This window comes from Nothobranchius furzeri, chromosome 10, assembly GCF_043380555.1.
Source record: "Nothobranchius furzeri strain GRZ-AD chromosome 10, NfurGRZ-RIMD1, whole genome shotgun sequence".
NCBI classification, from domain to species: Eukaryota; Metazoa; Chordata; class Actinopteri; order Cyprinodontiformes; family Nothobranchiidae; genus Nothobranchius; species Nothobranchius furzeri.
In genome coordinates this window covers 36,699,589-36,715,514 of record NC_091750.1, presented here as the reverse complement: position 1 = coordinate 36,715,514, position 15,926 = coordinate 36,699,589, and the positions used below count along the sequence as shown (strand labels likewise).

Sequence of the window (15,926 nt, the reverse complement as noted above, 5' to 3'; positions counted from 1 at the left end):
AGCAGCTGATTAACATTGGGAAGGCTGAAATAATACCTCAACTGAAGCCACAAATCCCAAATGAGCTAAAACGCAAGAAGCGTGGGTGCAGAGCGGGAGCAAAACGGAGACAGAGAAAGAGGAAATTCAAACCATCTCTTCCATCGATCATAATGGGCAATGTGAGATCACTGGCCAACAAGATGGAGGAACTCCAAGCCCTTTCAAGGACTCAGCCAGAGTTTCGTCAGTTTCGGAACCGCTGGAGGAGATAATGCAAAGAAGGATTCTCCAGAGAATCAAGAAAATGATGGACAACCCTGAGCATTCTCTTCACAAGACTGTCCGACAACGGAAGAGTGTCTTCAGTCAGAGGCTTCTTCAGTTTCGCTGCAACACTGAACGCTACTGGAGATCCTTCCTGCCAACAGCCATTGTAATATACAACAACTCTTTGATGACTTGATTATTATTATTCTGAGCTACTACAGCAATCAGTTTCCCTCTGGGATTATTAAAGTATTTTTGAAATGAATTGAAGAATATTATTCTGTCTCAATAAAAAGATCAAAACAGATCATCCTGTGAAAAACCCCAAGGTAACAAAGCTCCCATGGTGCACCAGCAGCTTCAGATTTCTTTATTTACACAGAAAACAAGCAGCTGATTCAGCTTTGAAAACACAACTGAAGAAGATTCTCTATAGAACAAAGAGTTACTATCAGAACTAAAATAAAAAAGGGGAAAAAATTTTCATGGCAAATATTTTCATGCTCAGTTTAATCAAATCTGCCGCATTCGAGCAGGGAAACATCTAAAATTGGCAGGAACCCGGCATTTGCAATCAATGCTAATGCTAAAACAGGCTACAACAATAGCATAAGGCTGAATGCTACATTATCACTTAACCTTACTCACATGGGAAGTCCTTCATCGTTCCCCTTCCTCCTCTTCTTCAGACTGACATGAATTCAATGCAGGTTGAGTTAGCATTCCAGCTAGGTCGGTACGCTAAACTGACCGAGGCACGTCTGTGTCAACCTGCAATGCATGCTGGGAACTGGGGTGCATTGTTGTGCATTGTTGTTACATTCTTGTGTATAAACGATTCTATTGGTCAATCCTCTAGGCCACCTGCTGAATGAAATCAGGTGTGATGATGCAGAGTTGAAACTAAAATATGCTGGATAGCGGCCCTTGATGGGACCGGGGTTCCCCACCCCCACCCCTGCTCTAGGCTCACATAAATGAGGTTTTAATGAAAGTTTTGGAGTCCTACTGTCTGATGTTTGGACATCTGTCCTCGGACTGAACAGCAGCAACGTGCAAATGAACAGAATGGATATAAAGCTTTGGGTTTAGATCCTGAACATTAAACCAATGAAGTGAAGATTCTGTATGTTAAAAGCTCCCTGACCTGAAACATCGTTCTAATTCTCTCTCTCTGACCATTCCCTCACCCCATAAAGTTTTCAGCACCTTCACCACCAGCTTAAGACCCGTTGTGATTGGTGTTACGCATGGTTTCCCCGGGTTGGTTCACTGAGATCTGAACCCTTTTTTCTGTGCTTGTCCATGTGACGGGACAACGTACTTTCCCTTATGAAGCTTTTGCCACAGGTCCGGCAAGCGAAGGGCCTCCCAGCCGTGGTGTGGGTTCTCGTGTGACTAACTAAACCAAACGCAAACTTGAAAGTTCTATCACAGAACGTACAAGAATACGACCAGGGAACTGAGTGGGTCTTGAGGTGTCTGTTCAAGAAATCTCTGCAAACGTAAGTTTTCTCACAGATGTGACAGGAATACGGCCTCTCGCCCAAGTGCAATCTGACGTGATTCTTCAGACTGCGATTGTTTGAGAAGCCGATCTCACAGACGTCACAAACAAACGGGCTCTCGCCGGTGTGGATTTTTATGTGTCTGCTTAACATTGAAAGGATCTGAAACCTTTCCCCACAGATGAAACACAGGAACTGCTTCTCACCCACGTGACCCCTCATGTGAACCAACCAGGCATCATCATCCGAACATATTTCATCACACACTTCACACTCGAGTGGCTTTCCAGCTTCCCGATCCATCCTGTCAGCCGCAAGAGAACTCGGAGACGGATTCAGGCAGGCGCTGGGTTCTGGATTAGCAGCGGGAGTCTCTGTGAATGGATCAGCCTCCCGATGCAGAGAAAACTGTCCTGATTCCTGAAATGAGCTCAGTTCATCCTGTTCTTGCTGAATCTGAGAAGGTTCTGGTTCCTGCAGCTCCAGACTGGAGTTTCCCTCCTGGTGAGACGGAACTTCCCCCACACCAGTAGTTTGTGTAGGAAAGTCTGGAAGGACAAACAGGGAAAAGGGTCCACCATGAGAAACAATCTAAGGTCCAAACAGGTTTGCTAGTAAGAGTAAGACGTTTTTTGGATGAAATATTCTGTGTTTTATAGTTACGACCAAATACTAAAACAAAACATTTCACTAGAGCAGAGGGGCCCAATTCTGGTCCAGCATGTTTTTTTAAACCCTGTTTCAGACCTAAACCAAAAACTCAAACATCACTGTAGATCTAGCTTCCCTACATTGGCTACCTGTTAAATTCAGAATAGATTTTAAGATCCTTCTTCTCACATATAAAGCTCTTAATAATCAAGCTCCATCATACATCAGTGACCTGATTGTTCCATACGTTCCTAACCGAGCACTTCGCTCTCAGACTGCAGGTTTACTGGTGGTTCCCAGAATATCTAAAAATAGGATGGGAGGCAGATCTTTTAGTTATCAGGCTCCTCTCCTGTGGAACCAGCTCCCAGCTTTAGTCCGTGAGGCAGACACCTTGTCTACTTTTAAGAATAGGCTTAAAACATCTTTATTTGATAGGGCCTATGGTTAAAATCTGATGTTAGCCTTAATCTGGACAAGTGGGGGAGTAGAGGGAGGTGGAGTGTACAGTCGGTAAAGACGGCTCTCCCTTGCCCTGCCTCCAACATGCCTCCATCTAAAAGGCTAGGTTATCCAGAGTTATCTCTGTAGTTATGCTGCTATAGGCTTAGACTGCTGGAGGACACACTGACCACTTTTCACACTCGACTGCTTTCTTCTACAATCTGCTCTTTAACTGTATTATTTCCTGCTATTTCAGCTGTTAACTTTATTTTCTCTCTAAGTGTTTTTCTCCCCAGAATAAGCTACAACGATGTTCTGCTGAGCTGTGGTGGCCTCATGGAGGGGACCATCGTCTAGCACACTGCTGCTAACCACTTAAACATTCTCCCTCTCCTGATAATAACTTTTTGCTTTCCTTGACGTTGGATGTGCTACTACTAGTTTACCCGTTTAATTATAGATTCACTAGGATAAATACAATAAAGTTTATCTCTCGCCAAATAGAATATTTACTAAGAAATCACAATATAACTATAGAAACATTACTTGGTGTGTGAGAGAGAGAGAGAGAGAGAGAGAGAGAGAGAGAGAGAGAGAGAGAGAGAGAGAGAGAGAGAGAGAGAGAGAGAGAGAGAGAGAGAGAGAGAGAGAGAGAGAGAGAGAGAGAGAGAGAGAGAGAGAGAGAGAGAGAGAGAGAGAGAGAGAGAGAGAGAGAGAGAGAGAGAGAGAGAGAGACTAGGCTAGGCCAAACTTCTTGCATCATTTGGGGACAGTGTGTGTGTGTCTGCTCTGTCTTCTCGATCCCCAGTGAGTCGTGGAGGATGGCTGCTTATACTGAGCCAGGATCCTCTGGAGGTTTCTTCCTGTTAAAAGGGAGTTTTCCTCTCCACTGTCGCTAAATGCTTGCTTAGTATGAGGATTGCTGTAAAGTCACTGACACTAGTCAGTGACAATGCAATTTGCTGGGTTCCTTATATAGGAAACATTTTTTCTGACTGACCTGAATTGGAATGTTTATTATATGAAGGTCCTTGAGACGACTCTTGTCGTTATTTGGAGCTTTATAAATAAACTTGAATTGAATTGAATCTACCTTTAGCAGATTGCTATTTACCATCTAGACGAGGGCTATTTGATTCCGGGCCTCGAGGGCCGGTACCCAGCACATTTTAGTGGTTTCTCTGGTCCAACACACCTGTGCGGCAGCAACTGTGCTAGGCTCCGCCTACTAAATGAAATCAGTTGTGTTGACGCAGGGTTAAACCCAAAACGTGCTGGATATCGGCCCTCGAGGCCCGGAACTGCAAAGCCCTGATCCAGACCCTGCATGTTTGTCTGGACCCTGATGGTCCTCTCGGCCTCGCTGAAGCCATCTTACCTTCCTCTCCCGCCATCTCCGCCTCTAACCAACCACGGCGTCCCGCTGCTTCATCTCCGACGTTCTCTTCTAACCTGAAACCACGACTCAGCAGAAAGTCACTTTGCTCGGCATGTTTCCGTGTGAGCTCTCTGGAGGCTCTTGATGTGAACCTGATGATGATGGGTCGTGGGTCTCCTCCTGCCTTCAGAAGACCCAGACGGTGAGCGTCGTCCACCTCTGCTGCCACCCGGTCCTTCTCCTCCTCAGGAACCAGCGCTTTACAAACCTCTCTGGCCTTTTCTCCAACATCCTCTGAAGAGTCTTCTGCGACACCATGAAGCCCCAGATGAAAGCAGCGGCTGAAGGCTTCCTGCTTGCTCACCAGGACCTCCATTTCTGACATCGTCTGTCTCAACTCCACATTCTCTCTGGTCAGCTTCTCGTTGTCTGTTTGAAGATGCAACGCTTGTTGGTGGAAGGACTGGAGAGCTTCACTCACGTGTTGAAAATCATCTGAGATACTTTTGACCATCTCCTCTATTCGACCTGACCTGCCGTTGATCTTCTCAGCCACATCCTGGAGGCTTTTATTCAGATCTTCAAACTGAGGCAGAACCTCAGAAAACTTCCTGGAGTCGAGTCCAGCAAGTTTTCTGAGGTGTACCGGAAGTTTTCTGAGGTGTTTAGAAGTTGGCTCATGTCTGGACCGGTCTGGTTCCTGGACCGAACCGGTCGTAGTGGGACGTGCTGGAGACGCAGGTTCTCCTGCAGGAGGTTCCTTACAGGCGTAGGAATTGTCTTGGATGGTTCCTGATCCTTCACCTGGACCTCCCTCCGTTCCCTTCCCAACAGTCAGGTTTGAGCTCTCCATCCATCCGGCTGTCGGAACATTTGTCATCCAGACTTTAGCCTCGCGCCAAGTCCCGGACTTCCCGTTTCCGGTTGTTTGGGACTTCTTTATGTCACTTTAAAAAGTCTTTCTGCCGTTCCATTCATTACAGGAGACATGAGTTAAAAGTAGTTTTATTTACTTCCGGTGTTGCGTCGAATTTTGTTCTCCGTCTCAAACTGCCCCCACCGTTCTACGTTCCAGTTATTGGTTCCGCCTAATAAATGTAAAATATAACAAAACTCCAGGTTCATAAGCTCAGACGCCTTTTTATTTCAATAGTGTGATTTAATTTTCTACAAAAACACATTCTTCATGTTAATATTCATCCTTCGTTTCGTTTTCTACAGGTTACAAAAACAATAACGGGACATTCACGTAATTATTCTGTTCAAATTGACAGGATTGTCGTTTATAATAGCCACCCTGTTACTTGTCGAATGAATAAATATGTTTTTTTTTTGTCGTTTATGATTATGATTATTTTGGGTTTTTGTATTTGGTCAACTTAAATCAACAAGACATAAATAGATGTGGGTTTTGTTAGCATAGTTGTCTTAAAACAACAGAGTTTAAGGTGAAACATGAGAAAATTTGCGGGAGAAACAGTTTTAAACTACTTCAGCCATCTTGCTCAGTGCTTCTAGAACAGTACAAGTGTTGTCTGCATTATCCAAAACACATAGAGATAATAATATTGTTGATGTTGTTGCATGAACAATCTAATCTGTCTTTTATCTTGTTTGTTTTTATCTTATCTACCTGTTGTTCAATCAATTTACCTCTGGGATTAATAAAGTATGTTTTCAATTGAACTGAATTGAATTCTATGGTGTAAATTATGTGTACGTTGCTGTTGCCTCTTGGCCAGGTCACTGGTTCTCAGTTACAATCAGGCTTATAAAATAAAGTAAACTCAGGTTCTGGCTCTGATTGGTTCTGATCCGGGAGGAAGTCAGAGGAACGCCCTGAAACATGAGGTAGTGAGATGGAATGATAACTAAACACAGCGCAGGCAAATGGAGCATGAAACTGATCTGAGTTCAGAATGATGTCATGCACAATTCAAATAACTGTGTGTGTGTGTGTGTGTGTGTGTGTGTGTGTGTGTGTGTGTGTGTGTGTGTGTGTGTGTGTGTGTGTGTGTGTGTGTGTGTGTGTATGTGTGTGTGTGTGTGTGTGGGTGTGTACAACACCCGTACAACATGTCTGAAGTCTGTTCGTTTCCGCTAACAGGAATATTTCATTGTTTTGTTGTTTTCAGAGGGAATGTCTGGAGCTCCTCAGATCAGTCAAGTCTCACCTGCAGTCAGAGTGATCTCTGTCCAGAAGATCAAGGAGAAGAGCTGTCCAACCACCTCAGAGACCCTAAAACAGTTTCAGGTGCATTTTTTTAACAGCTGATTGTTTCGTTCAGGATTTATTTGTGTCTGATGGTTTTATTCAGTGATAAATAAATAAAACTAGGTGTAAAACAAGAACCTAAATGCAGCTCTTGTTGAAAGTGACATCAAGATTAAAAATAGAACTTTCTGACTGACTTTAGTTAGTTTGATTCTTTTAATTTCAGCCTTTTTTAACAAGTTTTTTGGGTTTATTGTTCCCAAGTTTTACAGAATTTGCCAAAACACATCCAGTTTGGGTATCAAAGTGAGTTTGTGTAACATCCTCTGACGAAGTTCATTTGCACATGTTAAACTGAACCGAGAGCTCCAGCCCTTCCTTCTCGATCCTGGCTGTGAGCGTCGGTGCTCTGTTGTTTTGTATAAAAACACGTTTGAAGCCTGTTTCCTTTATCTTGGGAACAATTATCTGTTCATTTATTCCATAGAATGACAAACCATCTCAGAGGTCTCGTTCCAGGACCTCCTCTCGGGTCTCCTGGTTCATGTTTGGACCATTTTGAAGAAGTGGAGAGAATCAGCTCTCCTCTGAGTTACTTTCACCACAACATGACTTTGATGGTATCTGACCTTTGGTGTGGGCGTCACAGCCAACTGTGAAGCTGTCTGAGTGAAGAGAAGCTCCTCCAGGTCTGTGATTCTGTTCTGGACCCGAAATTATTCCTGTAGTTAGTCTCTACATGGACGTAATTTTTGGGGGGGACAGGGGGGACATGTCCCCCAAACTTTTTCCAAAGTCAAGTTTTGACCCCTGCGCTTTTTACCATCCAAAAACAACATTACGCTACATTAGACTGACACTGGTTGAGCTCTAGGACCAAGCAGAAAACAACCGTTTGTGTTGAAGCCTGTTTCCCATTAGAGCATACTGTAAAGATACCCCCCCCCCCCCCCCACACACACACACACACACTTCTAAAGTGAAAATTACTTCCATGAGTCTCTACTTCCAGATAAGGATCTCCAACGCTGGTCTTCCAACCCTGGTGTGTGTGTGTGTGTGTGTGTGTGTGTGTGTGTGTGTGTGTGTGTGTGTGTGTGTGTGTGTGTGTGTGTGTGTGTGTGTGTGTGTGTGTGTTCTCCAACACACCTGATTTTAACCAGCAGACTTCTGCTTGATGACCTGCTGAACAGGTGATTCGACCACCGAACCTTCTGGATCTGATCCCTGATAGACGGATTCAAATCTGGTGTCCCACCATCTTCTCTGGGGTCCAGTTAAACACCAGCTTTGTGTGTGTGTGCGTGTGTGTGTGTGTGTGTGTGTGTGTGTGTGTGTGTGTGTGTGTGTGTGTGTGTGTGTGTGTGTGTGTGTGTGCGTGCATGTGAGTGAGTGTGTTTGTGTGACAACGGCTGACACACACACACTAAAACACAGAGGTAAAGTTTCCTCCACCCCAGCAGACGAACGATCGCCGACTCAAGCTGAAGGTTTGTGTTTCTTCTGTGTTTTGGTCAGAAAAGATGAAAAATCTTCATTTTATCCTGATGAAACATTTTCTCTAACTGAACTCATTTTAGATTTAAAATCCTGCAGGTTTAACTGTGGGGGGGTACCGGCGTTACCGTGGCTGCTGTTGGAGTTACAGGGCTCTTTCGATGACTGGGTCGAGAGCATGTTTATAAAGCCAGCTGTTCGAAATAACGCCAGACAACAAGGGGAGTCCAGTTATGGAATAACTGTAGCAATGATTTGAAAAATGTCAAAATATTGGTAAATTTAAATATAAGATAAAAGATTCTGTAATTGAAACATATAAAAAAATGTATAATAAGTAATTAGTAATTAATGAAATTAATACAATTAGAGTCATTATGGGCTATGCTGGTCATTTGTTTATCAGGATTTATTTGTGTAAATAGCAAACGCGTACACGTACATATGTATACTTATGTATAGATATTTTTCTTACTTTTTTTCCTCTCTTCCTTTTGTTGGTACTGATGAACATATTTCATTCTTGGTAAACTGATGTGATCATTCTGCATTTAATATATTTCAATTTAGGTTTAAATGACGTCGTGGGTTTTTGGGCTATAAAAGCATCAACTCCAATCCAAAGTCTTTCTAACATTTAAACACTGAGACTGTTGCTTTGTTTTTATTTTTTTTAATTTATTATTTATTTATTTATTTATTTATTTATTTATTTTTAAAGGGGCAGAGACTTATAAGAGGTATCTCTTCCTTCTGCTTCTTTTCATTGGTTGTATTATCTGCTTGTTTTATGCTTTCTGCATTTATATCTGAATGAAATGAAGTTGCTTCAATTTAAATTGAATTAAATCAGAAATAATCTCATTTTATTGTTTAGCGGGTCTGAATTTTCTCTAAAGTCAGCATCAAATGATTTGTTTTTGCTTGACAAACGTTTTAAAGCTGCTCCTTGAAGGACCGGATGAGTTCACCCTGAGATCAGATACCGTTTGAAACCATCAAACTTTGTGATTGAAGCTGCAGAAGAAAAATGCCGATTTTCTTTGTTGAAGTTGGTCTTTTAGTCAGAAACGAAGGATCTTGCTCGTGGAGCTGGAGCTCATCCTCCAACAGCTGCTGGGATAAAACCACCCTCTTGTTTTTGAGATCATCTGTTTCTCACGTTCGGTGTTTAAAGTTCAGCTCGCAGGGTTTTTTTTGGCTGCTCTCTGTTTATTTTATGACTGCAAATGTGAGTCAGCCTTTAAATTTAGATTTTATTGATGAGTTGATGGTGAACAAGATTCCTGCAGGACAGGAAGTCTTCAGAGCAACTGCTCCAGCCTGTACACCTCTCTGTTGACTTCATGATGATGATGATGATGATGATGGTGCACCTGTGATCCATCAGGTCTTGTACCTGGTTGTCTAAATGGTCCAGATCCGGGAATCTTGAATCTAGACTGACCTGCCCCAGCCACCTCCTCCAGCTCCTCTAATGACACCACAGGTGTCTTGGGTCTGTCCCAGGGTTCCCTCTCAGGAGGTCATGCCTGCGCCCTGTCACCTGGCTCCCCCGGGTGTGGAGGAGCAGCGGTTCTATCCAGAGTCGCTCTTGGATGTCTGAGCTACTAGTGTTTGAACCTCCTTCTTCACCACTGCAGACCGATTCAGACTCAATCCTCCTGCCGATCTCACTCCCTCCTCACCTCTCTCCTGAACAAGAAGACTCCCCCACTTGAGTGGAACTTCTCCCCCAACCGAAGTTGGCAGTCCAACCTTTTCCAGTTGAGAACCATGTCCTCTGACCTTTGGGTGCTGATCTTCATCCCAGCTGCTTCACACTTCGCTTCAAACCTCCTCAGAAGGAGCTGAAGTTTGATGGCGCTATGAGGAACACGTCATCTCCACAAAGCAGAGACAAGATCCTCCTGCCACCAAACTCGACACCTTCCACCCCGCAGCTAGATGTTCTGTCCGTAAAGATAATGAACAGAAAGGGCAGCCCTGGTGGAGTCCAACCCTAACTGGGGACAATCCCTTGAGTGCTTCCCACAGGGTACCCTTGGGGACGCAGTCATAAGCCCTCCCAGATCTGGGGGGAAACTCTCATGACCCTTCCAGTGCCTCAGCAAGGGTAAGACTTGATCCATGGTTCTCCAGCCAGGACCAGAACCACATTGCTCCTCCTAAATCTGAGGTTCAGCAATGAACCGCACTCTCCTCCCCAAAACCTAAGCGTTGGAGTAGGACCTTTCCAGGGAGGCTGAGGAATGTGAACCCTTCATAGAAAATCCAAACCCTCAAGTCCTCCTTCTTAAAAATGGGGACAAGTCTACAGCCACCTCTCCCGATGTCAATACAGATGGTCCAGCAACATCCACAGCCTTTAGGCACCCAGGATGGACCTCGCTAGCCACTGGAGCTCCACCAATTCAATTCATTCATAAAGCACCAAATCAGGACCAGAGTCGTCTCAAGGACCTTCACACAGGAAACACTCCAATACAGGTCAGGTCATTAAGCCAATCAGTAACAAGTTTCCTATATAAGGAATCCAGCAGGTTGCATCGAGTCACTGACCAGTGTCAGAGTCGTTACTGCAATCCTCATACTAAGCAAGCATGCAGCGACAGTGGAGAGGAAAACTCCCTTTTAACAGGAAGAAACCTCCAGAGGATCCTGGCTCAGTATAAGCAGCCATCCTCCACGACTCACTGGGGATGGAGAGACACCCCCGCATGGCTTTTGGACTCGGAGACTTCTGCTCTAGAGATTGGTGGGTCCATCCACAGGTTTCCCAGCTCTGGTTCCTCACCGGAATACGCGTCAGTGGGATTGAGAAGTTTCTGAAAGTCTTCCTTCTACCCTTCAACCCAGCTGTTCTCATCAGTTCCCACTGTAAACATTTTGCGAGCCAAGGGACGGCTTTTATTACAGAGACATTTACGATATGTGCTGTTGCCATCTAGAGGCTGGAGGCCTGATTGACGTGGTGTCTTTAGGGTCTCAGAAAAATATCTTCAGAATTTCGACCACATTATTTTAGGCACCAAATCCTCTGATTCTTAAACTTTTACATCACAAGTTGACAAATCAGAACGCGACTTCAGAAAAGTGTTTTCGGCACCTGATACATTTTTGACCCAAGTCAAACATCTGAGGATGATGCACTGTCAGGAGAAAAGTTAGCGTTCAGCAGTTTGTGTTTTTATCTGATTTTCCAGATGAACCTGGCTCTGATCCACGACCGGCTGCACATTAAAACATTCTGGGAGAAAAGGATCAATGCTGATAACCAACATGCTGAGAGTGAGGAAAAGAGGATGAACCAGAGCGCACTCCACAAGTCAGTAACCTCAAACAGCAAGTCTGCAGATGTTTGGGTGTTTAATGTATCCGTGGGGGTTTCTTACATCACAAATCACGTCAGCATCACGATGGGACGTCCAAAATGTCAGCAGCCGAGTCTCAGTCACAGAGAAGGTTAGAGAGTCAAGCGTAGAAAATAAACAACAAAGTCAATATTTTGAGGTATTTCAGTTGGTTTGTTGTTAAAATGTAGCTGAGATATAAAACCACTGGATCTTCTGGTCCACAGATCTGGATCAGAACCACATGGATAGATAGTTGATGGGTGGATGGATGGATGGATGGATGTGTAACGTCCAGCAATGGTCAGTTTAGGTACTGTTTAACCGTTCAACATCTAGTCAAAAAGGAGACACGAGACTGCACGTGTTCCCTTTAAATCAACCTGCCTTCCTCACTCCAGCTGGAGCTCCGAGCCTGCAGCTCTGACAAAGATAAAATCATAACACTGACATCCTGTTCTTTCAGAGGTCCCTCACAGAGCACCCCTTTTATCCAAGTCTCCTTGCTCACAGAAGAAAGAAGATTTTTAAAATTAAATATGAACTTCTAAAACCTACAAGCTAGATAATCATTAAATAAACGTTTGTTTATTGCTTCTTATAATAATTATAAAATAATGAAATGTTCATTAATCTGTGCTCAATGATATATGTTTCAGCATGTTTACGTGACAAGGTCATAACATTTGCACTCACACAAGAACAAGTAAGGTAAAGTTAAGTCCATGACCCATAATTAGCCTTTGTCCCAGTTCAGAGCCTCTGGATCAAAGAAGGCGTGTTTCTGAGATTCTTGGTAATATCCTCAAACTTGTCAACCTCTGGTTGGCTACACAATCATAACATGAGAACATTAAAACCAGGTCACTCTGGTGATTCTTCAGTTCTAGAGAAGCTTCATGGGCCACCTGAAGCAAAAACCTCTTTGACTCACCAAAGCTTTTGACACGTCGTCAAAACCTTACTGCACCTGCGAAGCTGATACAACACAATAGTTCCTGCAGAGCAAGCTGATTTGTTCAACTCCTTAAGAGTTATTCCTGAGACGCAAACTAGTTCCAATTGTCGTTACCTGGAGATGACTCTGGACTGACCTGGTCGTACTGCAAGTTAATCTACGACTTCGGTACTTGCCCCCCCCCCCCCCCCCCCCCCCCCGGACATCTCGGATCCGAAAGGGGCGTGTCTCCACCTGGGTACGTAGAACACAGTGAGATTGCGTCTGGATGTGGTTTTGATAACAATCAACTTCATAGCTTAATGCAAACCAAATTCCTTTACATCCAGAACACACCTCTCCTAGATACGGAAGTTCTGACTAACATTTCATTCACACATAGCTTTCATACATCACAGTAAATGATTACTTTTATAAACCTGACTGTTTTCTGAATCAAAACGAAGTGTGTACAATCCCCTAATAAATAAAGAATCCTAGAATCTTCTGATTAAAGCACAATAAAGACCAGTCGGGGTTGACATTCTATGTTTAGACAGAGTATCAGAGCTTATTGGTCGTAAGTAGAGGTAACCTATCTGTTGAGCTCTTAAAGCGCTCAATTTACCAAACCCTATAGATGGATGGATGGATGGATGGATGGATGATGAAAGGATGGATGGATGGATGGATGGATGGATGGATGATGAAAGGATGGATGGATGGATGGGTGGACAGATTGATGGATGGATGGATGGACAGATTGATGGATGGATAGATGGATGGTAGGGGGGTTTGTGGGTGGATGGAAGGATGGATGGATGGATGGGTGGACAGATTGATGGATGGATGGTTGGTGGGTGGATGGATGGAAGGAAGGATGGATGGATGATGAAAGGATGGATGGATGGACAGATTGATGGATGGATGGATGGATGGTAGGTGGGTGGGTGGATGGATGGGTGGATGGGTGGATGGATGGATGGATGGATGGATGGATGGTTGGTGGGTGGATGGATGGATGGATGGATGGATGGTAGATGGGTGGGTGGATGGATGGATGGTAGGTGGGTGGGTGGATGGATGAATGGACAGATGGATGGATGGATGGTAGGTGGGTGGGTGGGTGGATGGATGGATGGATGAATGGATGGATGGATGGTAGGTGGGTGGGTGGGTGGATGGATGGATGAATGGACAGATTGATGGATGGTAGGTGGGTGGGTGGATGGATGGATGGATGGATGGATGAATGGACAGATTGATGGATGGATGGATGGATGGTAGGTGGGTGGGTGGATGGATGGATGGATGGATGGATGGATGGATGGACATATTGATGGATAGATGGATGGTAGGTAGGTGGGTGGATGGGTGGATGGGTGGATGGATGGATGGATGGATGGATGGATGGACAGATTGATGGATAGATGGATGGTAGGTAGGTGGGTGGATGGTTGGATTATTCTCACTTATCAGATCTTCGATCATCTTGTATCCAACATCTCCTGCAGGACATAGAAACAAGATATAATCCACAGAATCATTCCTGGACCTCATGTCACCTCCTGACCTTTGACCTTCTGAGGTAATTTAATAAAAAGCAGGTTACAACACTGACTGTGAATGTGGCCTCAGCTGTGATGGGCATGTGGCAAACAGACACATCTAAAAACAACTCGTCTCATTACAAACGTCCTTGTCTCTCAGCGCTGGACTTCCTGACATGCTGGACACTCGCTGACAGTCTGCTGGTGTCCACCAACATCACTAATGAGCAGAAACACAGGCTGGATGAAACCTGAACATCCTGTTGGAGCTGTTCATTGAGAGGAAGCAGCAAGCTGGAGAATAACGTTTTATCCTGACAGGAGGGGACGACAGCCTGGACAGGGATGGACAGCTGGACACGAATCCCGTTGGACAACTGGGCCGGATCCGGAGGAGAAATGACAATTAAAGCTAGCTTCAAATAATACAGAGCAGAGAGTTCAAGCTTAAAACTAATCAAAAATAACTTACTAAAAACATTTTTATTAAAAAATCTAATGTTAGTAATGCATCATATTATTATTATTCATCAGATAAACACTAAATATCTACATTTCCACATGATGAAGAGCAGAAGGATCAAAGAATTAAATGTAAAAATGTCGGTTCTGTCCATCCATCCATTTTCATCCGCTTATCCTGAGTCAGGTCACGAGGGCAGCAGCCTAAGTCGAGAGGCCCAGACTTCCCTCTCCCCAGCCACTTGGGCCAGCTCCTCCGGGGGAATCCCAAGGCGTTCCCTGGCCAGGTGAGAGGCATAGTCCCTCCAGCGTGTCCTGGGTCTACTTTTAGGTCTCCTCCCGGTTGGACATGCCCGGAAAACCTCACCAGGGATGAGTCCAGGAGGCATCCTGACCAGATGCCCGAGCCACCTCAACTGGTTCCTCTCGATGTGGAGGAGCAGCGGGTCTACTCCGAGCCCCTCCTGAATGACTGAGCTTCTCATCCTATCTCTAAGGGAGAGCCCAGCCCCTATTCGGAGAAAACTCATTTTGGCCGCTTGTATCTGCAATCTCACGCTCCAGTTTTCCCTCACTCGTGAAAAAGATCCCGAGATACTTAAACTCCTCCACTTGGGGCAGGACCTCATCACTTAACTGGAGAAGGCATTCTACCCTTTTCTGAATCAAGACCATGGTCTCAGATTTAGAGGAGCTGATTCTCATCCCAGCTGCTTCACACTTGGCTGCGAACCGCTCCAGCGAAAGCTGAAGATCACGTTCTGATGAAGCCAACAGGAGCACATCATCTGCAAAAAGCAGAGACCTGATCCTCAGGGCACCAAAACAGATGCCCTCCACACCTTGGCTGCGCCTAGAAATCCTGTCCATAAAGGTTATGAACAGAATCGGTGACAAAGGGCAGCCTTGGTGGAGACCAACTCTCACTGGGAACGAACCCAAATTACTGCCAGCAATGGGGACCAAGCTCTGACACCGGTCATGCAGGGTCCTAACAGCCCGTATCAGAGGGCCTGGTACCCCATACTCCCGGAGTACCCCCCACAGGGCCCCCCGAGGGACGCGGTCAAACGCCTTCTCCAAATCCACAAAACACATGTAGACTGGTTGGGCAAATTCCCACACACCCTCCAGGACCCCCCTAATGGTCTAGAGCTGGTCCAGTGTTCCACGGCCAGCTTCTGTAGCCGAGGATCAGACCGCCAAGGCCCCCGCCCTCAACTAACACCCGTCACACACTGCACCCGACCCCTTTGGCCCCTCCCACGAGTGGCGAGCCCATGGGAAGATGTCGGTTCCTCTAAACCGATATGTTATTATGATGCATGAACGTGTTTTATTATCGCAGACTGAAGATTAAAATCTGTCCAGATTGTTTAAAAGTGACTCATTACATCATCCTTAACGTTAAGTTTACTTTCCTGGTTTTAGTCATGAGAAAGAATGCACTTTAACCTTTAAACTTTACACAAAAAATCTCTGTTTGCCTTTTTATGCATTTGGCGTAAAAAGATACAAAGTAAAGTAAAAGGACGTAAAATTATTACGTCTATTTTGTTCAGACTTCTGCCTTTTTCCCATTTTTTAGACTAAATTCTGCTCTGCTGGGTTGACCTGGAGGTCAAAGGTCAACCCTTCAAAGTAAACAACTTTAATAAATGGTCGATTTTAAATGAGATTGA

General features: G+C 44.7%; 2 protein-coding genes across 4 annotated transcripts in view; one reads left to right on the top strand and one right to left on the bottom strand.

Annotated features, from left to right (window-relative positions):
* Nucleotides 1-556: 556 nt before the first annotated feature.
* Nucleotides 557-5,287, bottom strand: LOC107386146 (uncharacterized). Its single transcript, XM_015960350.3, has 2 exons — nucleotides 4,231-5,287; nucleotides 557-2,305 (listed from the first exon to the last, which is right to left on the bottom strand). Exons 1-2 carry the CDS (start codon nucleotides 5,108-5,110, stop codon nucleotides 1,494-1,496), a joined length of 1,692 nt encoding a protein of 563 aa, XP_015815836.3. The 5' UTR covers nucleotides 5,111-5,287; the 3' UTR covers nucleotides 557-1,493.
* fam240a (family with sequence similarity 240 member A) overlaps nucleotides 4,933-15,926 on the top strand; it is a 14,891-nt gene continuing 3,897 nt past the window's right edge. Inside the window, exons 1-4 of one of the 3 annotated variants that reach the window (XM_054730365.2) lie at nucleotides 6,363-6,484; nucleotides 6,933-7,134; nucleotides 7,612-7,935; nucleotides 11,149-11,270. In XM_054730365.2, coding sequence (XP_054586340.1) covers nucleotides 11,149-11,270 — 122 coding nt within the window. In that variant the 5' untranslated portion in view covers nucleotides 6,363-6,484; nucleotides 6,933-7,134; nucleotides 7,612-7,935. Of the gene's footprint in view, nucleotides 5,069-6,362; nucleotides 6,485-6,932; nucleotides 7,135-7,611; nucleotides 7,936-8,041; nucleotides 11,271-15,926 lie in introns of those variants that run through there. The other 2 variants (XM_070555601.1, XM_070555600.1) reach the window with 2 other exon arrangements.

Bases quoted from the DNA above. Each gene is read 5' to 3' on its own strand.
- LOC107386146 (XM_015960350.3), bottom strand. From the start codon at position 5,110: ATGACAAATGTTCCGACAGCCGGATGGATGGAGAGCTCAAACCTGACT. The intron at 2,306-4,230 runs GTAAGATGGCTT...TTGTCCTTCCAG, and splicing joins GGAGATGGCGGGAGAGGAAG to ACTTTCCTACACAAACTACT.